General features: G+C 40.7%; 1 protein-coding gene across 11 annotated transcripts in view; it reads left to right on the forward strand.

Annotated features, from left to right (window-relative positions):
* INPP1 (inositol polyphosphate-1-phosphatase) overlaps positions 1-12,453 on the forward strand; it is a 29,074-nt gene extending 16,621 nt beyond the window's left edge. For 5 of the 11 annotated variants that reach the window (XM_028830937.2, XM_015110555.3, XM_015110556.3 and 2 more), the window contains exons 2-6: positions 1,139-1,427; positions 3,741-3,801; positions 7,635-7,835; positions 10,014-10,188; positions 11,715-12,453. In XM_028830937.2, coding sequence (XP_028686770.2) covers positions 1,203-1,427; positions 3,741-3,801; positions 7,635-7,835; positions 10,014-10,188; positions 11,715-12,273 — 1,221 coding nt within the window. In that variant the 5' untranslated portion in view covers positions 1,139-1,202 and the 3' untranslated portion in view covers positions 12,274-12,453. Of the gene's footprint in view, positions 1-743; positions 799-1,138; positions 1,428-3,740; positions 3,802-7,634; positions 7,836-10,013; positions 10,189-11,714 lie in introns of all 11 variants that reach the window. The other 6 variants (XM_015110559.3, XM_015110560.3, XM_015110557.3 and 3 more) reach the window with 3 other exon arrangements.
* Positions 12,454-25,895: the final 13,442 nt, after the last annotated feature.

The following is a 25,895-nucleotide window of genomic DNA, read 5'->3' on the forward strand; positions in this document are numbered from 1 at the left end:
AATGACTTGAGCCCGGGAGGTCAAGGCTGCAATGAGCTGTGTTCACACCATTGCACTCCAGCCTGGGTGACAGAGTGAGACCCTGTCTCAAAAACAACAAAAAAGGTGCTAGCTGGTCTGGTACTTACTACTTTAGAAAGTTGCCCTGGACAGGCCAGGCATGGTGGCTCACGCCTGTAATCCCAGCACTTTGGGAAGCCCAGGCAGGCAGATCATGAGGTCAGGAGATCAAGACCATCCCGGCTAACACGGTGAAACCCCATCTCTACTAAAAATACAAAAAAATTAGCTGGGTGTGGTGGTGGGCACCTGTAGTCCCAGCTACTTGGGAGGCTGAGGATGAGAATGGTGTGAACCTGAGAGGTGGAGCTTGGACTGAGCCGAGATTGCACCGCTGCACTCCAGCCTGGGCGACAGAGCCAGACTCCATCTCAAAAAAGAAAAAAAGAAAAAGAAAGTTATCCTGGATAACACGGTGAAACCCCATCTCTACTAAAAATACAAAGAATTAGCCCAGTGTGGTGGCAGGCACCTGTGGTCTCAGCTGCTGGGGAGGCGGAGGCAGGAGAATGGCGTGAACCCCGGAGGTGGAGCTTGCAGTGAGCCGAGGTCGCGCCACTGCACTCCAGCCTGGGTGACAGAGCAAGACTCCATCTCAAAAAAAAAAAAAAAAAAAAAAAAGAAAGTTGCCCTGGAACTGACAGCGTAAGTCCTCATCCATTTCTTCTCCCTTCTTCCCACAGGGTGAAAGAAAGCACTACTTCAATACTGCTGCTAAGCCTATGTGATCATTCTAAGGTCATTACAAGAATTTGGCTTGCCTTTAGCATTGGGCTTGTGTGTCCATCTGCCTGTCTCTCTAGGAATTTAGATTTTCATTCAAAGATTTTTCTGTCACTGAGAATTTAATTTTTGGTATATCTTTGAGAGTGTAAATTTCTTTTCAAGATTTAAAACAATAAGCTGCAAATTTTAGATTATATCTAGAGTCTTCCACACTGAGGATGTGAAGATGATATAGACTAGCTGTTCACCAGGCTGACCAGGTTGACTGCCAGATGGGTTGTTGGTAGTGCCAGAGGCACCCTGACATCACTCTCTGAACTGCTTTCTCTTTCACATTCTTGTATTTTTCCAGCTGACGGCCCAGAGGGTGGGTGCCAATTCCACCAGCAGCTGCAACTGAAAAGCAAGGTTCAGAAATGTCAGATATCCTCCGGGAACTGCTCTGTGTCTCTGAGAAGGCTGCTAACATTGCCCGGGCATGCAGGCAGCAGGAGGCCCTCTTCCAGCTGTTGATTGAAGAAAAGAAAGAGGAAGAAAAGAACAAGAAGTTTGCAGTTGACTTCAAGACGCTGGCTGATGTACTGGTACAGGAAGTTATAAAACAGAATATGGAGAACAAGGTGAGAAAGGTCACAGCCAAGGTAATTGCAAAATAGTTGCATCTGTGGCTTTCCCCGTCATAAAATAGCATGCCTTTTACACCTCACCTCTATCATTGTACTAGCACCTTGAATTCAGGTAAACATCCTGGATTTTTTTCCTCCTTGTCATGATTACAATATTGATAAAATGTTCATTGCAGGAAATCTTTAAAATACAGAAAATCAAATAAGAAAATAAAAATCACTCACAATTATAATACCTAGAAATATACACTTCAGTATAGAACCTTTCATTTACTAATGAATTTCTTTTTAATAAATAATACATATTTTCTGGAAAATAAGCAAAAATAAGAACCCTTTTAGTCCCACCACTGGAGAAAACCACAGCTGTGCTTTGCTAAATATTATAACATTTTCCTTCTGTGTGTATGTGTGTACATGACCCATACAATGTATTGCAACAGAAATGACAGCGCTCTGCTTTGTAACCGGTTTTTTTTTTTTTTAACTTGATATATTAAGTTCTACCTTGTGGCTCTCATCATTTATATAATGGTTGCTTCAGTTATGAGATTGTACCTGGAGACTTAAAGTCTCCTTTATTCTAGTAGAAAAATATTGTTCTTTGTTATAAACATATAAACATGTTAATATGTTAATATAACAATGATTGCGACTCTAACTTTCTGGAGCTGACTAAAGAAAGAAACTGTGTTAATAAATAGAAATAATAATACTAGCAGCACTTATAAACGCTATGTGCCAGCCACTATTCTAAAGTCTTTAAATATATTAACTTATTTAGCTCTTATAACAATTTGATGAAGTAAGAACTACTGTTACAATGTAATGGGTGAAAGAAGGGAGGCACAGAGAGGTTAAGTAACTTGCCTAAGGTTACACAGCAAGTAAATGGTAGGACCAGTTTTTGAACACAGGAAGACTGACTCCAGAGTCTGCATTCTTTGCAATATTATATTGCCTTTTATATGATAATGTAACCATTACATTTGGGAGAATAGAACTTTATGGCAGAAAGCATTATAAAATATTGGAATAATTTCTATGAAATTTTCAAAATATTGAGAACCATTTAGAATCGTTTAAGTGAAATCTTGACCACAGGTGAAGAGACTAAATGCCATCATGAAATCTCTACAAACTATACTTTTTCATGTCATATGAAATCTGACTCCAATAAACTAAATGAAGCAAATTTATTTTTGTTTTTTACTTATCAATATAGTTGGGTGCAAGGGATGGTTGAGCAACTGGATTAAAAATGTATCAACATTAATTTTTATGGGCTAATATTTGCCTCAAAGCATTATAAAAAGTTCAGGCGGTTATTTGTTCATGAGCTAAAATAAATGATATTCCATTTTAGCTGTATAAAATATCTTTATTTCATGAGCCTTTTGTCTTGTAGTCTCAGAACTGGTCTTTAAGCAGGCTTGGGAGACTGAGTGTCAGCCCTTGATGAATGGGCTGGTTGCCAGCCCTTGTTGATTTGTACTGTTCCACAAAATAATATGAATACTAAGTGGTTGTGGGCATTATTAAAGCTATTTGTCATCTGCAAATGACCGAGTTCAAATATTTGAAGCATGTCCTTGCCTTTGTTCCCTGAGAACATCATGTGTTATCAAATTTTAGCACACATTTTGAGAAAAATTATCTTTACTACAGAAAGGATTAGAAGCAAAATGTATCAGAAAGCTTCGTGATCATACAGAGATGACAGAAGATCCTTACTTGACTCCATTTATTCACTCTATATATTGATGCTTAAATTATTGGTCAATAAAATCTTTCTTTTTTTTCATATCCCCTTCCTAGCCTGAATGATGATACATCTGAGAGTAGGGAAACAAACGCCTGGAAATGAAAACAAAATTGAATGTTATCCTCTAACTCCTTCTATCCAGTCTCAAGTCATGCTTTTAGATACTTGATCAACAAAATTACCTTGTATAAGCTACTAGGATGCAGTTTAAGAGCAAGAGTTAAAACATGTCCTTTGTAAATATTCGAATTCTATGGCTCTTAAGTAGAAGGATGAAGTTTCTAGAAGTACTTTTGCAAACTAAACAGGACATAAGGGAACCAAGCATCTACCATGATTTTGACTTTCTAGAGGGGCAAAAGGGCAGAAAAATATTAGAAAATTAAACACTGAGCCAAGCTGACTTCGTTTTTTTATACTTGGATTGGTTTCTAGAATTGGAAATTTTGGAATTTTAGTTCTGATTGTGCTATTTAATTTGAAATATAACATTGAAATCTGTTCAGAATTGAACATGTATATGGGTTTTTGTTTTATTTTTCATCATATTCTGAATCATTCAGTTTCCAGGCTTGGAAAAACATATTTTTGGAGAAGAATCCAATGAGTTTACTAATGATTTGGGTAAGTATAAGAATCTTAATGTGTCTTTGTAATTTAATTATCACATGGTATTCTAATCTCTAATTTATACCATGAACTAAATGTTTGGAAGCCACTTACTGTAAACAGCATAATATATTTGAATGTTAAGGTTCATTAAATTTCTACCTCAGAATGTCATGCCATTTAACTTAAGTAGAGAGATATGGTATCTCAGAATAATTTAGCAAGTCCATGTATCATTTTAGATATAAATCTGTGGCATTTAAGTAACTTATAACTCAAGCTTTGGGAAAATCGCATGGCCCTTTGGGAATCTAATGTAAGTTATCAAAGCCCCAAAGATGCCCATCTACACAATTGTGCAGACAATATCAGATCCTAGGTTTAAACCCATCTGTGCACTCTTGGGGAAGTCCATGGACCTCAGCTAAAAGTTCAGAGGAGGCCATGGCTCTGAAATACTTACTGTGTGATCTTGAGCAAATCACCTCATCATTTCTGTCTCAGAACCTCTGTGAAGTACGTGGACTAACTAAAAGCTTCCTTTTAGTACTAAGTTTTTTGGTTTGTTTGTTTTTTTGAGACAGAGTTGCTCTGTTGTCCAGGCTAGAGTGCAGTGACACAATCTCAGCTCACTGCAACCTCCACTTCCTGGGTTCAAGGGATTCTCCTGCCTCGTCCTCCCAAGTGGCTGGGATTACAGGCGTGTGCCACCACACCCGGCTAATTTTTGTATTTTTAGTTAGAGATGAGATTTCACAGTGTTGGCCAGGCTGGTCTCAAACTCCTGACCTCAGGTAATCTGATTACTTTCAGAGAAACACTTTTTTTTTTTTTTTTAGTTTGTTTGGATTTGTTTAATAGTAGAAGAATAAAATAGTGAACATTAAACACTGATCGTGTGACAAATACTTAAATATCTAGAAACACAATTACCAAGAAAAAATGAATTCTAGATTAACTCTGAAAATTTTGTAGTCTCCTTCATGCACCATATATTAAGATGTAGTTAGTTCTATGTTAGTAAGAAGGGAAAGAAATACCATTTAAACCTCTGAAGGTTAAAAATAACACTTACACCTGACTTACAAGCAATCTTACATTTAAAAATCTACACTTGACTACTGCACAGTTTTTTTAATACATCATTTGTCTAGAATTATAGGGGGAAAAGGCATAGCCATATCCATTTTCCTGTTTGTTAAAAGGGCAGAGAAATGTGGAGAGGGGAAGAGGAGAGATGGCGATGATGATATTGCAGGCAAGACCAGATCATAGGAGGGGATTTAGATTTCCCTCTCAGTGGGATGAGAGGTCTCTGGCAAATTTCAACAAAAGTAGTAATATAATTTGTTCCTTTGAATGATCCCATAAGTTTTTCCGAGCCCAGAGTAGGTGTGCAGTAAGAAGCTGTTATTAGTTTTACTATTCCCCAACTTGAACAGTCTAATTTACTTTGAATTAAGTTAATTTAACTAAACTTGACTATTTCTTGCTGATTCAGTCATCACTGTAATACATGTCGATTGTGCTCCCCATACTTAACTGGTCATGTAATCGCCTCAGGATCTTGTTAAAATTCAGTAGGTCGGCCAGGCTCGGTGGCTCACGCCTGTAATACCAGCACTTTGGGAGGCCGAGGCGGGCAGATCACGAGATCAGGAGATCGAGACCATCCTGGCTAATACGGTGAAACCCTGTCTCTACTGAAAAAATACAAAAAAAAGTATCCGGGTGTGGTGGCGGGGGCCTGTAATCCCAGCTACTCGGGAGGCTGAGGCAGGAGAATGGCGTGAACCCGGGAGGCGGAGCTTGCAGTGATCCGAGATCCGGCCACTGCACTCCAGCCTGGGCTACAGAGTGAGACTCCGTCTCAAAAACAAAAACAAAAACAAACAAAACAAACAAACAAACAAAAAATCAGTAGGTCTGGGGTGGCGTCTGAGGTTCTGATTTTTTTTGTTGTTGTTGTTGATGGAGTCTCCCTCTGTTACCCAGGCTGGAGCGCAGTGGCACAATCTTGGCTCACTGCAGCCTCCGCCTCCCAAATTCAAACGATTCTCCTGCCTCAGCCTCCCAAGTAGCTGGGATTACAGACGTGTGCCACCATGCCTAGCTAATTTTTTTAAACTTTTATTAGGGACAGGGGTTTCACTATGTTGACCAGGGTGGTCTGGAATTCCTGACCTCAAGTGATTTGCTTACCTCGGCCTCCTAAAGCGCTGGGATTATAGGCATGAACCACCACGCCCGGCCTCAAGTTCTGACTTTCTAATAAGCTCGCAGCTGATAGAAACACTGCTGGCCCTTGGAATAAGAAGGGTAGAAGTAGCTACCTAGATAGCTACTAGATAGCAGGAGTATCTAAAACGTTCCGAAGTGCCATGTTTTCTTAGTTTTTAAGATTTTTTTTCCTCCACTGCTGTCACCTCTTGTTGCTATTAACTTGCCTATTTTTTACCAGCCTCTTCCCTCACTTCTGTCAAGGGCTGAAACCAGATTAATCAAGGGTCTAAGAAGCATGTTTAAAGTGATGGTAAAGCACCTGGCCTCGGTAACTTATCATTTGAAGCAGCAGCTTTGCTTATGTTCTGGTTCTCAATGGGCCCCACAGAGGAGAGCTATTTATATGTATACCATTTAGAGGCATAAAGTTTTACTACATTTAAAGATTAGTATATACCATTTTATGTTACTTAGCTTAAACAATTTTAAGTTAAAAGCAGTATCTATAAAGAGGTAGAAGCACTTTGGTGTGCTGAAAAACCTCCATTCTTTTCAATAACATATTCAGACATAGACAGGGTGACTTAAGTATATAAAAAATCAAAAGACAAATTTTAAAAAGATTAATGATCAGGAATTCAGGAATTATTAACTGACAATGTGTCCCTTAACTGGGATACAAAATTGTGCCCACATGGGCATTTTTTAGGGAGGTCTTTTGATTTCCTGAAACCCATCCCTTACTATTCAGGTTAACTGTGTGGGTAGCCACTGGGCATCTGCCTTGATGAAGCCCCGCCAGGTGATTCTGGCAGTCAGCCAGGCTTAGGAACTGCTGGGATGGATATATCGCCCTCACTTAATCTGTGTACAGCTTTTGATTCACTCTCTCGCTAGCTCACTCTCTGTCTCTTTTGCTTGCTTTCTCACTCTCCCTGTCTTGCTCTCTGTCTCGCTCTCTCTCACTCTTTCGCTATCTCTCTCGCTCTGTCTCTTTTTCTCTCTCTCTGTGTCTCACTCTGTCTCTTTCACTCTCTTGCTGTCTCTCGCTCTCTCGCTCTGTCTCTCTTGCTCGCTCTCTGTCTCTGTTGTTCTCTGTCTCTCTTGCTGTCTCTATGTCTCTCACTCTGTGTCTCTTTCACTCTCTTGCTCTCTCTTGTTCTGTCTCTCTCTTGCTCGCTGTCTCTTTCGCTCTGTCTCTCTCGCTCTGTCTCTCTTGCTCTCTGTCTCTCTTGCTTTCTGTCTCTGTCTCTCTTGCTCTCTGTCTCTCTTGCTTTCTGTCTCTGTCTCTCTTGCTCTCTGTCTCTCTTGCTTTCTGTCTCTGTCTCTCTTGCTCTCTGTCTCTCTTGCTTTCTGTCTCTGTCTCTCTTGCTCTCTGTCTCTCTTGCTTTCTGTCTCTCTCTGTCTCTCTTGCTGTCGCTATCTCTTGCTCTTTCACTGTCTGTCTCTCTCGCTCTGTCTCTCTCGCTCTCTGTCTCTCTCACTCTCACTCTCTGTGTGTGTCTCTCTCTGTCTCTTTCACTCTTTTGCTCTCTCTGTCTCTCACTCTTTTGCTCTGCCTCTCTCTGTTCTTTCTCCACTGAAACTCTTGAAATGTAATGGTTTATCGTGTGGCTTTACCCTAGGGGAAAAGATTACCTTGAGGTTGTGTTCAACAGAGGAAGAAACAGCAGAGCTTCTTAGCAAAGTCCTCAATGGTAACAAGGTGGCATCTGAAGCATTAGCCAGGGTTGTTCATCAGGATGTTGCCTTTACTGACCCAATTCTGGATTCCACGGAGATCAATGTTCCACAGGACATTTTGGGAATTTGGGTGGACCCCATAGGTAAGTATAGGAGAGTATGTTTGTTATTTACAATCATTTTTGGTGGTGGCGGTGGGCGGGGGGGGGGGTTGGAAAAATAAAAATTATTGAGTGTAGTTTAACTCTCCTAGAAGTTTTTAAAAATTTAAAGTTTTAAAACAATGAGAGTTGAGGTGTATGTGTCATGTGTTCTGTATAAATACATATATATTATAGCTGTGTGTCTATATACACATATCTATAACAGGTACACACATACAGGCACACATGCCAAGATGAACTAACTTATCTTCAAAAGACTGGTAAGTAAATGAGAGGATGAAGTGAGAGCAATTATGACCAATTGAGCACACATGCCATTTAAAGAGCACTTAGCTTTAGCAGATTGTTGCCATATGGGAGTCCAGGCCAGCTCTTCAGATTTTTAAAGAGAAACCAAGATCCAAGGTTTTCAGCGATATATCCCAATTCCTAACCATTAGCTACTAATTCAGTTAAACAAGCAAACAATCAAAAAAGCACTGTACAGGTCAAGCAAAAAGCTTAATGTGACGCATGAGCAGTTTGTGAGCCCTGTATAAGCTCTACATTATTTTGGTCATGATTGTGATAGAACCGTAATATATAATCCATTGTTTCCAAAGTGTAACCATTCTACCCTTCTTTTTTTTTTTTTTTTTTTTTTTTGAGACAGAGTCTCATGTTGCACACAGGCTGGAGTGCAGTGGCACAGTCAGAACTCATTGCAGCCTTGTCCTCCTGAGCTCAAGCGATCCTCCAGCTGGGACCCAAGTAGGCAGCACAGGTGCATGCCACCTCACTAGGCTAATTTTTTATATTGTTTTTAGAGAAGGGGTTTTTACCATGTTGCCCAGGCTGGTCTCAAACTCCTGGGTTCAAGCAATCTGCCCGCCTTGGCCTCCTAAAGTGCTAGGATTACAGGCATGACCCACCACGCCCAGCCAGCCTTTATTTTCAATGATGCTATTAATACAAAGTTCTAGGTAATAATTTTAATAAGCCCCCCCTTCCTTTTTTTTCTTCCCCACCCAACACAATAGGACCATTCAAGGAGCAGGCAAACTCCTCCCTGGGCCCTTCCCATCCTACAAGTGTATTCACAGGATGATACTGAAATAGGTTTAATCTTCAGATAATCATATCACATTCAGCCAGTGGATAATATATGGAAACTAAAAACCTTTCCCCAAATATTTGATCATTTAAGGGTAAATTGGCATCAGTTATAGTTTCTGAGGGACAGAGATCTCCTGTTTGTTGGTTCTGCCCTGAACTGATTCTGTTTTCGAGCTCTTTGAAAATCTTTTGCCAGGCACATCCTTAGCCGTGTGCTAACTCCCTAGACATCGGCAGTCAGCTGCTGGCATGCACATCTCTTAAGAGGAAACCTAGTTTCTCTGCCTCTGTTTCATAGGAGCACCGTTACTTTCTTTTTTTGGTGCCACCATCATTGATTGTCTCTTTCTTCCTTCTAACTTGAGGCACCAAATAATAATAGTAAAAGATAATTTTACCTATGACCGATTACGGGAAGGGGGCTTTTCTTTTTTTCTTTTTCTTTTTAACATTTTTGTGGTACATAATAGTGTATTTCTGGGGTACATGAGATGTTTTGACACAGGCGCGCAGTGTGAGATAAGCACATCACAGAGAATAGGGTATCCATCCCTTTGAGCATTTATCCTTTGAGTAATAAACAATCTAGTTACACTCTTTATTTTAAAATGTACAATTAAGTTCTTATTGATTATAGTTACTCTATTGTGCTATCAAATAGTAGGTCTTTTTTTTTTTCACCCATTGGAAGGAGGCTTTTCCATCTCACACTGTACTAGTCCTCTGATTAGTAGTATTTCTAAAATAATCCCACCAATTATTCTGGTTATTACTTTTTAAATGCTTTTGATAAGTAACAAATATTTGAATGCCTGTTATATGCAAGTCACTATGCCACAGGAACTATAGACACATCCTCTCCCTTCAAGAGTTCTCACATAGTCAGGAAAAATGAAACACAAGCAATTTAGAAGTACAAGAGGCCAAATAACAATTCAATACAGTGACATCCAAAGGTAAAAAATTATTGCTTACCAAATCAGTAGAAGAGAGAAATGATATGGAACAGAGTCTTCTAAATAATCTTTACCTGAATCCAAACACATTTGCTTCCTTTTTCAGATTCAACTTATCAGTATATAAAAGGTTCTGCTGACATTAAATCCAACCAGGGAATCTTCCCCTGTGGACTTCAGTGTGTCACCATTTTAATTGGTGTCTATGACATACAGACAGGGGTTCCCCTGATGGGAGTCATCAATCAACCTTTTGTGTCACGAGACCCAAACACCCTCAGGTAACAGGCAAATATTTTTGGTATATTATAGTTGTTAGAACTTGTGACCTCAGCTTTGCTTATTGTTAGGATTATCACTATATGACATTCCCATGACTTAACACATAGGAGTGTTCACACTGAAAGTCTGCATATTTGAATTAAAGTTCTATTTTCAATCTTAGATTTGCATAATTTTATTTGAGGCCAAGTACATGCTGGTAGAAATTTTAAAATTAATACTATCTTGGAGAAATCATAGTTTTACATTTGGAATATAGTAATCCTGTTCCCTGTTTCTAGAATCCACTCAAAATCAGATTAGTGAAGTGGTGGTAACACTGCCTTCCAATACATTGGGAATAAGACAGCTGCCATCTCTGTGTAGCCAGTTGAACTTTGGTATAATTTTAGAAGTTCAAAACAAAATGTGAAAATTATCCTGTGAAAAGATTGGTAGGCATGGCCAGGATCAGAACCTAACTCACACTCCCTTTCTGCCTCCTCCCACCCTTCCATGTACTCTTAAACAGAGTGTAGAAAGCAGCCAGGACCCAGCAGGGCATGGCAAAGTCTAGGTGGAACAAGCAGCTTCAGCTTTTTATTGAAATAGGTCATATTTTTTCACTTATATAGGATTACATGTTTTTATTGAACCTTGAGTTGCTTCAAGTAACAATCATTTGCTCTTTAATAGTCATAAGTTTATACCTCTTAAGTTTTAATATTTTCCCCCTGCCCCCGCCATCTTCCAAACTAAAAATGGGTTTCTGCTATCTTTAAAAGGTTAATAAGAAATTGAAAAGAATTGGAATAATATGCAGACATAATCATGGCCTAGTAATGGAGGTGGTCAACAAAATAGTTTGTGGCACAGATTCAGAGTGAGACTTTGTGGGTTTGAATGCAGATTCTACCACTTTCTAGCTGAGTGGGCCTCAGGAAGTTACTTACTTTCTCTAAGCCTGTTTCCTTATCTGTAAATATGTAACAACACAGACAGTAAGTTAAGCATTGATAAAGGGAAGGTGCTGTAATTATTGTGGTTGTCAAAACTAATAACATTGAGTCCATCTTTCTTTGTGTTGAAAGCCAAAGTGAAACTAGTGAATAAGAGAATGAAAAGGAGTTACCAAATAAAGAAAACCTTGTTATAAGGATTGTACAATGTTTGCAGATTGAAAAGAGATATCACTTATCTATTCCTTTTTCCCTATTAAACTTTAAATACTAAAAGTTGTAATGAAATTTTGCAATGGTTCTGGAAGCTGGAAACCCCATAAATGTTTTAGTGTTGTCCTAGATTGATGTGATAATGCCATAAAATTGAAAGCATTTCTAATTGCAACAACTCAGGCAGCTGCACGCATATAAGTAACTTTCGGAAATAAACTAGCTACCTGATATCTATTCCTAGGCTTAAAGGTGTTAAGATTCACCATGTTATGATGAATTGTGTATTTCTTCATATCATTAAGTTTGCAAGTGACATTAGTAATGAAAAACAAATGTGATAATTATCACCAATTGAAATTTTTCTTCCACAGGTGGAAAGGACAGTGCTATTGGGGCCTTTCTTACATGGGGACGAACATGCATTCACTTCAGCTCACCATCTCTAGAAGGAGCGGCAGTGAAATACACGCTGGAAACACAGGCTCTGAGGCAGCATTCTCCCCCAGTTTTTCAGCCGTCATTAGTACAAGTGAAAAGGAGACTATCAAAGCTGCATTGTCACGTGTATGTGGAGATCGCATATTCGGGGCAGCTGGGGCTGGTTATAAGAGCCTTTGTGTTGTCCAAGGCCTCGTTGACATTTACATCTTTTCAGAAGATACCACGTTCAAGTGGGACTCTTGTGCTGCTCATGCCATACTGCGGGCCATGGGTGGGGGAATAGTAGACTTGAAAGAATGCTTAGAAAGAAATCCAGAAACAGGGCTTGATTTGCCACAGTTGGTGTACCACGTGGAAAATGAGGGTGCTGCTGGGGTGGATCGGTGGGCCAACAAGGGAGGACTCATTGCATACAGATCCAGGAAGCGGCTGGAGACATTCCTGAGCCTCCTGGTCCAAAGCCTGGCATCTGCAGAGACGCAGACATAGAGGAACTCTAACCCCGGTGTACATACATAAACTGAACTGTGAAACTGTTTCCGATTATCTGTCTTCTGAGGATGGCTTTGTCCTGTTGCTGGTTAACATTCACTTTCCTCTTTTGAGGAGCATTTTTCCATTATGTATTCATAATAATGTTAATTTCAATAAATGACATTCATGCAGTAATTATATTGGTGTATGAAATTCTTACAGTGAATATTGTGCTGTTAGTGCTTGAAACACTTCAGTAAAATATTGGCCAGGCGCAGTGGCTCACACTTGTAATCCCAGGACTTTGGGAGGCCAAGGCGGGTGGATCACGAGGTCAAGAAATCAAGACCATCCTGGCCAACACGGTGAAACCCCATCTCTACTAAAAATACAAAAATTAGCTGGGCTTGGTGTCATGCGCCTGTAGTCCCAGCTACTCGGGAGGTTGAGGCAAGAGAATAACTTGAACCCGGGAGGCAGAGGTTGCAGTGAGCCAAGATTGTGCCACTGTACTCCAGCCTGCTGACAAAGCAAGACTGTCTCAAAAAAACAAACAAAACAGGAAAAAAATCCTGTTCAATTAGTAAAACTATGCTAAACAGCTAAGCAATAGAAATTTCTCTGAAATATAAAGGAGAATACAGGAGGGGTTTGCTTGAGTTTTGTTTCCACTAGAAGGGAAAAATCTGCAATTTTAGCCTGTTGGCAGAACATTTAGAACTGTGAATTTGCATAAGTTAGCCAAGTTTATATACTTTCAACAGTATTCTTGTGTTTCTTATAGGAAGTAAAGCCTGGAACACTGTGGGCTCCCCCTTTGCAGAGACAGGGAGGGAGAGACAGGGACACACACACACACACACACACACACACAGTGATTAAGATAAACAGAAAGAGAGACACATAGACACACAAGCAGAAGGGTACGATGGGTAGAGGTTTCTGCAGTTTTTGCATATTTACTACACTTTACCAAAAACCAGAGGTGGACTTTAGATATATACAACCCTTGTCTACCAGCATCCCACAGTGAATGTTCTCTGAAGTGGACATAAACTACTTTTTCTGTATTCTCTGTGGCAGCCCTGGTAACCAGAGCGTGCCAACTGCAGGGATCAAATCCTCAGCTCTGACTTCATTCTGCCCTGCGCCCCCTGGGGGCCAAAGGATGTTTCTGCAGAGCCTCTATTTACAAATGCATGAAAATAACAATCTTTTTTTCTAATGTCCTTACACTTAAAATTTTTTGACAAATTATGCCTATGTCATATGATATGATACTTTGAAATATGTATACATTGCAGAATGGCTAAATCTAACATTACCTCACATTTGTGTGTGTGTATGTGTGTGTAGTGAGAACACTTAAAATCTGTTAGCAATTTTCGGTTAAACAATACGTTGTTATTAACTATAGTCACCACGTTATAGGATAGATCATTTGAACTTATTCTTCCTGTGTTACTGAAATTTTCTATCCTTTGACCAACATCTCCCAAACACTCCAGCCCCTGATAACCACCATTCTACTCCCTGCTTCTGTGAGTTTGACTTTTTCAGTTTCCATGTGTAAGTGAGGCACATGTAAGTGGTATTTGTCTTTCTGTGCCTGGCTTATTTTACTTATCAGTGTCCTTCAGCATCATCCAAATGACAGGATTTCCTTTTTTATGGCAGAATAGTATCCATTGTGTATACATATTTATACCACATTTTATTTATCCATTCATATCTTGGTTGCTTTCATATCTTGGCTATTGTCAATAATGTCAAAATGAACATGGGAGAGGAGGTATCTCTTTAATGTACTGATTTCTTTTCCCTTTTTTTTTTTTTTTTTTTTTTTGAGATAGGGTCTCACACTGTCACCCAGGCTGGAGTGCAGTGGAATGATCATGGCTCACTGCAGCTCCGACCTCCTGGGCTCAAGCAATCCTCCCACCTCAGCCTCCCAAGTAGCTGGGACTATAGGTGCATGCCACCATGCCTGACTAATTTTTGTATTTTAGTAGAGATGGGGTTTTGCCATGCTTCCCAGGCTGGTCTCGAACTCCTGGGGCTCAAATTTCTCAATTGGAAGGGGAAAAAGCTGGATGGAAGAGGGAATCATTATATTCTGTGAACATCTATAATGTATATTCACCGCCAATCTTTGCAGAAAAGTCAAAATGCTTTCTTTAAGCATGTGCCTCTGATGGGTCTGCATTCTTTATCTTGCGGAAGCCACAACCAGGTAAGTATAATTTCTAGTTTTAATTTCTGTAGAGGAAGAACTTAAAAATATCACAGTGGTGTGTGTTTGTTTTTGAGATGGAGTCTTGCTCTGTCACCCAGGCTTGAATGCAATGGCGTGATCTTGGCTCACTGCAACCTCCACCTCCCAGGTTCAAGTGATTCTCCTGCCTCAGCCTCCTGCGTAGCTGAGATTACGGGCAGCTACCATCACGCCCGGCTAATTTTTGTATTTTTTGTAGTGACGGGGTTTCGCCATGTTGGCCAGTCTGGTCTCGAACTCCTGACCTCAGGTGATCCATCCACCTTGGCCTCCCAAAGTGCTGGGATTATAGGCATGAGCCACCGCACCCGGCCACAGTTTTCTTATCAACTAATTTTTTGGTTCACCTTTACCCACACTTACCAAAGCCTCCAATTCTTTGTTTTCAAACCCACACTCCATTACTTTACATTATATTAATTTAATTATTAGAAATAAAATTGGAATATAGAGTTGTGGAAAGAAGTAAACAATTTTTTTTTTTTTTTTTTGAGATGGAGTCTCACTCTGTCTCCTGGGCTGGAGTGCAGTGATGCGATTTTGGCTCACTGCAACCTGCACCTCCCAGGTTCAAGCAATTCTCCTGCCTCAGCCTCCCGAGTAGCTGGGATTATAGGCGCCTGCCACTATGCCCAGCTAATTTTTTGTATTTTTAGTAGAGACAGGGTTTCACCATGTTGGCCAGGCTGGTCTCGAACTCCTGACCTCATGATTTGCCCGCCTTGGCCTCCCAAAGTGCTGCCACTGCACCCAGTCAACAATTTTTGGCACATGAATTGTACTCATTTGATGGGAACAGGAGTTGGAGGTAGTGATAGAGGGGTGTTCTACAGAGGAGCCTCTTGGCCATGAAAGTCAAGTGTCTTTTGCATCAGTCTGTGCTTTACAGGAGGAGGGATAGAGAGATTAGTCTGCCAGGTCACTTAAACACAGAGTAGTACAAAGAGAGCCTCAACTACACATCAAGAAGAGCAGTCTTTGGGAATCCAAGTCAACATCCCTTCCTTTCTTGCTCTCACAACCTATATGCAATCACTCAGGAAACTCTCTGGTCTCCACTTTCAAAAATATATCCAGAATTCAGCCATTCCACATCACTCTCCTATACACCACCCTGTTCCAGGGCCTCTTAATGCCTCACCTGGATTATTGTAATAAACTTCTAACTTGCCTCCATACTGTTCATTCTCAGGACAGAAGCCAGAGTTTTCTTTTTCAACACAGATCAGATCACATCCCTTTTCTGTTCAAAATTCTCTAAAGCACAATAAAATACCATCTTATGCCAGTCAGAATGGCCATTATTGAAAAGCAAAAAAACAAAAACTGATGTTGGTGAGGATGTGGAGAAAAAGGGATGCCTATACACTGATGATGGGAACGTTAATTAGTACAACCTCCATGGGAAAGAGTATGGAGATTTCTCAAAAAACTAAAAGTAGAACTACCATTTGATCCAGCAATCCCACTATTGGTTTACCCAAAGGAAAAGAAATAATCACTTCAAAAAGACATTTGTACTCATGTTTATCACAGCATTATTCATAATAAGAATCAACATAAATGTCCATTGATGGATGAATAGATTTCTTTAAAATGCGGTATATATGGAATACTACTCAGCCATAAAAAAAGTGAAATCATGTTTCTTACAGCAACATGGATAGACCTGGAGGTCATTATCCTAAATGAAATGACTTAGAAACAGAAAGTCAAAACTGCAGGTTCTCACATATAGGTGGGAGCTAAAAAATGGTTACACATGGACACACAGTGGAATAATCAACATTGGAGATTTCAAAAGACAGGAGTGTGGAAGGAGGTAAGGGATGAGATGCTACCAATGGAGTACAATGTAAACTATTTGGGTAATGGGTACATTAAAAGCCCAGACTTCATTGCACGATGTATCTAAATAACACAACTGCACTTATGCCCCTAAACCTATAAAAGTAAAAAAGAAATAAATTTAAAAAGGAAAGGCAAAAAATGCTTCCAAATGTTTCCTCAACTGTCTTAGGGAAAAAGCCAAAGTCCTCATATAGCCTATAAGGCCCACCTTCCACCCTTCTTTCTCTTCTCATCTGCTCTTACTCTCTGCTATGGTCTAAATATTTGTATCCCTTCCCTACTAAATTCATAGGGAAATGAATTTCCTATGTTGAAATCCTAACCCCTAGGTTGATAGTATTAGGAGACAGGGCCTTTGGGAGGTGATCCAGTCATGAAGGTGGAACCCTTATGACTGGCATTAGCACCCTTATAAAAGGGGCCTGGGAGAGACCCCTTGACCCTTTCACCATGTCAGGGCCAGCAAGAAGGTGCAGTCTGTAATCCAGAAAGCAGGCCCTTACCAGACACTGAATCTGCTTAGATCTGGGACTTCCCACCCTTCAGAACTGTGAGAAATAAATTTCGGTTGTTTAAAAGCCACTCAGTTCATGACATTTTGTTACAGCAACCCAATAGGGTAAGATTGATCACATTGTTCCAGTCACACTGCCTTTCTTGCTGTGCCCTGAACTTGCCAAGCATGCTCCCTCTGCCTCAGGACTTTTGCACTTGCTGTTCTAACTGGAAAGCTTTCTCCAGATGTCAACACAGTTCCCTCCCTCGTCTCCATCAAAACTTTGCTCGAATGTCACTGTATCAGTATAATCTTAACTTATTGCAACCCACATTTCCCCACCCCATCCTGCAAATCCTATCTCCTTCCATGTTTTGCCCTCCATAGTACCCACAGCCTCCTCATAGAAGTTACAATTTGTTTTGTCAGTCTCCCCCTCTAGAATGTTGGCTTCACAAAGGCAGGGATTTTCATGTATCATGTATCTCCATTGCCTAGGCACATTGTCAGTGTTAAATAAGTGAGGATGGAAGGAATTAGGCTCAGAAGCCGAACAAGAAGTAATATGCAGTACCAACTACATCTTTACTTCTACCCATTATTTCCAAAACACTTCAGAAACCTTTGCTATCATGTTGAAAATTAGTCCTACAGTTGGTCAGGTAAATTCTCAATGTCAAACAACCACTTTAATGTTGAAAGTAAGCTGTGGACTTTTGTGACAGAACAAGCATTGACATATTACCAAAGCTAATATTCAAGTCCTGGCTATCAGCCCTATAAAGAGTTAAGAGGGGAAAGTAATGGTTAAGTCACTTTTTCCACTCTCATGGACCAGAGCAAGAATGAGAGCTTACAATAGCTAGAATACAAGGAAACTGGCCATTTCTCCCTAGAGCAAAAGCTCAGCCCTTCCAGCTGGATTTGAGAATGGGTTGCCTGAGATGCAATGTTTAAATTCACCCACCTTGGGCCAAGTATTTCTAAAAGCAGGAAGCTCTGTGTCAAGATGGCTTATCACCTTCAATCTTTCAAACAAGCTTAAACTATGACCATAGTGATGTAAATTAGTAGACAGGTGTTGGGACAAACTCATCGTGTGGTTAAATAGCCATATCAAGGTAGGCAAAATAATGAAAAGACAGTTAATATATTATTTCCCTTAGGATATAGGCAGGAGTGTCATTAAACTGGGAAATTTGTAGCTTTTTCTTTTTCCACCAGGACAGATTTTTAAAAATCAATTTATCATACTAATATACTACGAGGTAGGCCATGCATGTGGCAGTTTAGTTCTATGGCTCTTTAAATTCTAATGATTATGATCTGATTATGCAGATTATCCTGAGAATCATGATCTAATCTATAGGTAATCTAGACTTAACACTACCCAAATGGTAGCCGCCAGCCTCAGGTGGTTATTGTGCACTTGAAATGTGGTTAGTCTGAATTGAGATGTGCTGTGAACATGCACACTGGATTTTATTTTAAAATAATGTTTACATTTTATTTAAAAATAAGACCATCATAATTCTTTATATGGGTTCTAATGTGACATGGTATTTTGGGTATGTAGGGTTAAATCAAATATATTACCACAATTAGTTCTACTTGTTTCTTTGTGCTTTTGTGAACATAGCTACAAGAAAATTTAAAGCTGCATGTGTGGCTTGAATTATATTTCTATACAGCATTGATTTGAACCCTCAATTTTTGTCTGTTAGTGCCTGACTCAAGTCCATTTTACTTTTTTTTTTTTTTTGGTTCTTGCAATAAACCACCCAGCTAAAGAAAAGTATAAAACCCAAATCATTCAGATTTGCTCATCTCTAAGCATCTTTGATAAATTTTTTTTTTTAACTTAAAAACATATTTTGTAGAGACAGGGTCTTACTATGTAGCCCAGGTTGTTCTGGAATTCTTGGGCTGAAGTGATTCTCCCATCTTGGCCTCCCAAAATGCTGGGATTACAGGCATAAACTACAACTCCCAGCCAGCCAGTTTTTTCACTTAAAAAAAAATTGTGGTAACATATACATAACCTAAAAGGTACCATTTTAACCCTTTCTAAGTGTACAGTTTAGAAGACTTAAGCGCATTCACATTCTTGTACAACTAGTGACATCATTAGTCTCCAGAACTACTTCATCTGCTAACTACATCCTGATTACATAACTCCCCATTTCCCCCATCCCCCCACCAGGCACTGGCAACCACCATTCTACTTGCTGTCTCTGCGAATATGACTACTCTAGGTACCTCAGATAAATGGAATCATACATTTGTAGGTTTTTTTTTTTTTTTTTTTGAGATGGGATGCCCCTCTGTCACCCAGGCTGGAGTGCAGTGGTGCGATCTCGGCTCACTGCAAGCTCCGCCTCCCGGGTTCACGCCATTCTCCTGTCTCAGCCTCCCCAGTAGCTGGGACTACAGGCACCCACCACTGTGCCCAGCTAATTTTTTGTATTTTTAGTAGAGATGGGGTTTCACTTGTTAGTCAGGATGGTCTCGATCTTCTCACCTCGTGATCCGCCTGCCTCGGCCTCCCGAAGTGTTGGGATTACAGGTGTGAGCCAACACACCCGGGCTTTAATACATTTAATACATTTTCTCAACTTCCGCTCACCTGTTACTCCACCAGCCATCTGCTTCTACTTAGTATCATCTCTGACTCAACCCAACTGTTCCTAAGGACTGGGTCCTACACTCAGTAGAGTCTGAAGATCATTGTACTGCCAATCTTTTGCTCTGGCTTCTGACCCCTTTGTAACAGGCTCCCTGCATGAGATTGTGAAGTGCCAAGGCATGAGTATTTGGTAAAGGGCCTTCTGCTGTGTTATAATGATTGGAGTATAAAAAACAGACTATTGAACCTCAGTGTAAGGTCCCTAAGAGAGCCCTGTGTCTGAAGGAAGTCCAGCAAGAATAAGTGTGCAGTAATACTCTGTTTCAGTAACGAATAGGCTTATCTAGGAGAGGCAGAAATGACAAAATAACAATGGCTTAAGTAAGATCGAAGTGATTTCCCCCTCGCTTAAGGGAAATGAAGTGGTAAGTGCGTCCAGAGCTGAAAGGCAGCTCTACCCTAAAGTCCTCAGGAACTCACGCTCCTTCCATCTCACTGCTCTCCCATCTCCAGACTGTGACAACAGGATCTGCATTTTGGGGAGCAAGATAGAGGGAAAGACAAAGAACAAGAAAAGGGTGGATGATTTTTCATTCCATTGGCGAGAACCTTGTCACATGAGTACACGTGGCTACAAGGGAAGCTTCCATTCTGAGAAGCCATGTACGCAGCCAAAAGCTAAGAGTTTTAGCACCCAGGCAACAGGCATTTGAGGACAACTAGCAATCTCTATAACTCACTGCAACTGAGCTGTCCCAGCTTTTACCCTCTGATTACATCCCTTGGCCTTATCACTGAGGCCTCATGACATTCGTAGCCAGATAATTTCAACTCTTACTCACACTTACTTATCTACTTACGATGCATTTATCCACTTCATCCCCCAAAGAATTAAAAGTGCCCTAAATATGTGCATTCATCAAGATGATAAGGAAAAGGAACTTCCTAGCAACAAAAGCATAATGGAAATAAAAGAGAAATGCAAGTACAGTTATTCCTCTCCTGAGACCTATGAGAAATCACTGAGAATCTTGACCCTGGCAACTCGCCTGGAGGCCTGCTGACTCCTCCTCTCCAACCACACCTTCTGCCTCTGTGTGTTGAGTGCTCAGAATGCAGATGAGCTTGTGTCACGTCTCTAGTGTGTACACTCTGCTGAGCCATTCCATTTACCGAGTCTGTTCACTCAGCCCAGGCCACAGAAACTGGGCATGACTCCTGGCCCCGTACTCACAGCCCGGAGTATGTTGTTATTTTCATCAGCCTTTAAACACCCCTATTGTACCAAGAAGTTTGCTGGTCTCGAACTTCTGACCGCAGGTGATCCACCCCCATCGGCTTCCCAAAGTGTTGGGATTCCAGGCGTGAGCCAACACGCCCAGCCAAAAATGTTTTACGTATTTTTTATTTCTATCTGATACTCAAGGTTAGCCCAAGTTATGGCTCTAACAAAATGCCTGTAATCCTAAATATAATTTTTCTTTTCTAGCCTGTATTTTCAAAGTTCCTCATCTTAAAGGAGTTTTGAACATGCAGGATTAAGAGCTTTCTCCCTTTACCCATTTGTAAAAAGTAAACCAGTCCTGGGGCTGGCTTCATGGGCTTATGACCTGTGCTGGCTCACAAAGCCCCACCCTCATAAAGGTGCCATGCTTGGTTCTGCTATTGCCATGTTGAAGTTCTTAAAAATTCCTAAGTTTTGTAAGTTAATGGAGGGGCAATGGAGCATGTGCATGAATGGAGGTGTTACGTAGCTCTGAAAAGATTCCAAACACTTTCTGCGTTAAGTGACAGATGTTGCTGTGATAAGAACATGGAGCATAGTCCCCTTCCCTGTTAGAATGTCACATCACACTTTATCAGACCACATATGTGAGTCATTGGCCTCAACGACTAGACTCCAAAACACATATAAACCAAGACTTTGGCAGACAGATTGAGAGCTCAGGCTGCAACAGGGCTAATCTCTGTCAGCTTTCGAGCTAGCTTTCAAAGCCTCGCCAGCCCACACAGCACCAGCACCACTTGCTAAGTGTCCAGGGATCTTGCAAGTTGTCTCAGATCTCCCTCACATCCACAGAGGACTACTTCCATTCTAAGCAACTAAACTGTAATCATTGCACTTGAGTTGAAATTAGAACTAATTATGTGGTTAATGTACCTCATCTGCGGAGTTTAAGCTCTGTGAGATTCGTTCTTGTAATTTTCCCCCTCTTTCAGCATTAATAAAAAGAATCTCTTTGTATGACAATAAACCATGTGATTCCTGAAATCATACTTTGATCATCTCCTTATTATAGCCATACCAAATAGGAGGAGAAATGTACAACATGTGTGTGCTTCATCCCCTTGCAGTCACATAGTGTTCACAGCACCTGTGAGCACAGAATTCCTGTGGACCTGTGGTATATGGGGGTTCAATGAGACTCAAAGCAAGTGCATGGTAAGTGCATTACATTGCTGATGACTGAGCAAGTGGGGGCGCTGACAGTTCCCGGAACCAGAACCTGCTTCCAATGCAAAAACAAGGCAATGGCATTCTAAGAAACATGGAAGACTAAGGAAACCTCCCATGTCCTTTCTTATTTGTGCTATTTTCCTATATTAGCTAATCACATAGGCTGAAATGATGGCACAAAAGGAAAGGGAAAGACAGGGCCACCCATAGTTCCTTTTCTTTTCAGTTCTTCCTTGCCAGTAAGCTGAAGGTAGAGAGGGCTGGTAGAATGCCGGGGCATCAAGAAGTGAAATAAAAAGAGTTGAATTAGTTTCCTGCAATGTTTTCACTGTTATGGTAAGAACAAAATATATACTCATGTGTGAACTGTGAAAAATGATTTATGTAATTTTGGTGATACCACGTATGAGTTAAATACTCTCAGATCTGCATTTAAAACTGGCATTGGGCTGGGCACGGTGTCTCATACCTGTAACCCCAGCACTTTGGGAGGGCGAGGCGGGTGGATCACTTGTGGTCAGGAGTTGGAGACCAGCCTGGTCAACATGGCAAAACCCATCTTTACTAAAAATACAAAATTATCTGGGCGTGATGGTACATGCCTGTAGTCCCAGCTATTCAGGAGTTTGAAGTGGGAGGATTACTTGAGCCTGGGGGGCAGAGGTTGCAGTGAGTCAACATGGCACCACTGCACTCCAGCCTGGGCGACAGAGCAAGGAGAGAGAGAGAAAAAAAGAAAAACTGGCATTGCATGAGGTAAAGATGAATATTAAAGTTCAGATTAATCATTAAAATTTTTATTTTTCTTTATCTATAATGATATCAAATGGCAACAAACAAACAAACAAACACAAAACAACAAAACTCCCAAAACCCAAAAACCATGTCAAGTTGAGAGAGACCATGGAAGACAGTAAAACTCTTTTTCCTTTATGTGCCTTTAAGGACACTTTTCTCCCTACTTTTTGAACAAGGAGCCTCACATTTTCATTTTACACTAGGTCTCTCAAACTATGTAGCCAGCCCCGAATCAGTCCCATTTCTACTTCTAAATTTACTGTCTTTTGTTCTATCTAATTTTTTGTCATATTTGCTAGTGAGGCCCAAACACAGCTCACTGGCAAGCTAAGCTTGCCCCATCTGAAGGCTCTTTCCAGTTATTTGAAAGCTGAGTTAATAAGGGAACCAGGGTGTGCATTAGTACATTTCTCACCTTGCAAGTAAGCAAGCACATTCAGCACATTCTAACACTTGCTGTAAACCTATCAACACTCTCCACCAGGTGTCTCTAGCAGATTCATGCAGGTGCAGATGTAATATTGTGGCAAACAGCTTATCTTGGCTAACTTCTTCAATGGGTCACTTTTTAACTGCATCATGTTTTTTTGTTTTTGTTTTTGAGACAGTCTGGCTTTGTCGCCCAGGCTGGAATGCAGTGGCAGGATCCCCGCTTACTGCAACCTCCGCCTCCTGGGTTCAAGTGATTCTCCTTTGCCTCAGCCTCCCAAGTAGCTGGGACTATAGCCAAGCGCTACCACGCCCAGCTAATTTTTTGTAGTTTTAGTAGGGATTGGGTCTCACCACGTTGACCAGGCTGGTCCCAAACTCCTAAGTTCAGCAGTCCACCCACCCAGGCCTTCCAAAGTGCAAGGATTACAGGTGTGAGACCGCGCCCGGATTTTTTTTCCTTCTTCTTCTTCTTTTTTTCTTTTTTTTTGTTTGTTTGTTTTGAGACAAAGTCCCACTCTGTCACCCAGGCTGGAGTGCAGTGGCACAATCTCAGCTTACTGCAACCTCTGCCTCCCAGGTTCGAGTGATTCTCTGCCTCAGTCTCCCAAGTAGCTGGGACTACATGCACGTGCCACCACGCCCGGCTAAATTTTTTTTGTGTTTTTAGTAGAGACAGGGTTTCACCATGTTGGCCAGGATGGTCTCGATCTCTTGACCTCGTGATCTGCCTGCCTCGGCCTCCCAAAATGCTGGGATTACAGGTGTGAGCCACCATGCCCGGCCCTTTTTTTTTTTTTTTTAAGACAAAGTCTCGTTGTGTTGCCCAGGCTAGAGTGCAGTCGTGTGATCTCTCTCGGCTCACTGCAACCTCCGCCTCCCAGGTTCAAGAGACTCTCCTGCTTCAGCCTCCCGAGTAGCTGGAATTACAAGCGCCCACCATCACACCCGGTTAATTTTTGTATTTTTAGTAGAGATGGGGTTTCACCATGTTGACCAGTCACGGCGCCCGGCTTGTATCGTTTTAAATAAACTATCTTCCTTAAACAACTCATTCCTTTAATTGTGTTTTAAATTGTCATTAAATAATCCTTTAAAAACTGGAAAAATATGGAGAAGTAAAAAGAAGGAGAAAAATCCAACATTCAAACATAACTACTGTTAACATTTTAGTCAATTTTCCTAGAATTGTTTCTCTTCTATGAATAAAAGAATAAAGATTCAAACCACAGAGTAGCAGAAGATATTTGTAATACATATCTGACGAAGGACTTGTGTCTAGAAGAATAATTAAATCAATTCAAAAGTTTACAAGAAATAAAGAGCCAATGAATATGTTTGATAATGCGCATATTTGAACAATTCTCTATTTCATTAAGATAAATGTTTTTATTTTTGTTTTTTGAGGCGGAGTCTTGCTCTGTTGCGCAGGCTGGAGTGCAGTGGCGTAATCTTGGCTCACTGCAAGCTCCACTTCCAGAGTTTAAGCAATTCTCCCGCCTCAGCCTCCCGAGTAGCTACGATTACAGATGACTGCCACCGCACCCGGCTAATTTTTGTATTTTTAGTAGAAGTGGGGTTTCACTATGTTGGCTAGTCTGGTCTCAAATGCTTGACCTCAGGTGATCTGCTCGCTTTGGCCTCCCAAAGTGCTGGGATTACAGGCGTGAGCTGCTGCGCCTGGCCAAGATAAATGTTTAGAGGTAAAATTGCTAGATCAAAAATGTACATTTTAAATGTGGGTACCTATTGACAAAGGGTCCTCTAGAAAAGGTACACCAATTAACCCTTCATCAGTGGGGTGTGGTGACTCATACTTGTAATCTCAGCACTTTGAGAGGCTGAGGCAGGAGGATCACTTGAACCCAGGAGTTACCAGCCTGGACAACATAGCAGCAAAACCAAACAACCTCTCATCAACAGAGGACGAGAATGCTCATTGCTCATATCCTTGCCAACACTAGATGGTATCAGTCTTTCAAAATCTAATATGTAAAAAAGGTAGATCAGGTTGTTTTAATACTCTGTTGCTTTCTTTAGAACTAATTACATGCTGATGAGATTAGGTGGCCAATTGTATGTAATTAGTGAAGTCCATAGAACTCAACAGAAGTTTGAACTTCAAGAAGCTTTTGAAGGATTTGAGCTGTCCAGCCACACAATGAGCCACATTCTAACTACTCTTAATCCTAGACATTAGATACATTTAAGTAAAATCTAGATGACCTTTTTTTTCTGGGATTCCAACCATGACATCTAGTTTTCATGATGAATCAGATACCCTATATTGAATTTTTTAAGTATAAAATTATTTTGAGACAGTGTCTTGCTCTGTCACCCAGGCTGGAGAACAGTGACATAATCATTGCAACCTCAAGCAATCCTCCCACCTCAGCATCCCAATTACTGGGACTACAGGTGCATGCCACCACACCTGACTAATTTTTAAATATTTTTTGTAGAGATGAGGTTTCACCATGTTGGCCAAGCTGGTCTTGAACTCCTTGGCTCAAGCAATCTGCCTGCCTTGGCCTCCCAAAGTGCTGGGATCACAGGCATGAGCCTCCACTCTCAGCTGTGAAATTCAAGTATTTTATTTTATTTTATTTATTTTATTTTATTTTATCTTATCTTATTTTATTTTATTTTATTATTTTTTGAGACAGTGTCTTGCTCTGTTGCCCAGGCTGGAGTGCAGTGGTGT

The sequence above is a fragment of the Macaca mulatta genome, chromosome 12 (genome assembly GCF_049350105.2).
Source record: "Macaca mulatta isolate MMU2019108-1 chromosome 12, T2T-MMU8v2.0, whole genome shotgun sequence".
NCBI classification, from domain to species: domain Eukaryota; kingdom Metazoa; phylum Chordata; class Mammalia; order Primates; family Cercopithecidae; genus Macaca; species Macaca mulatta.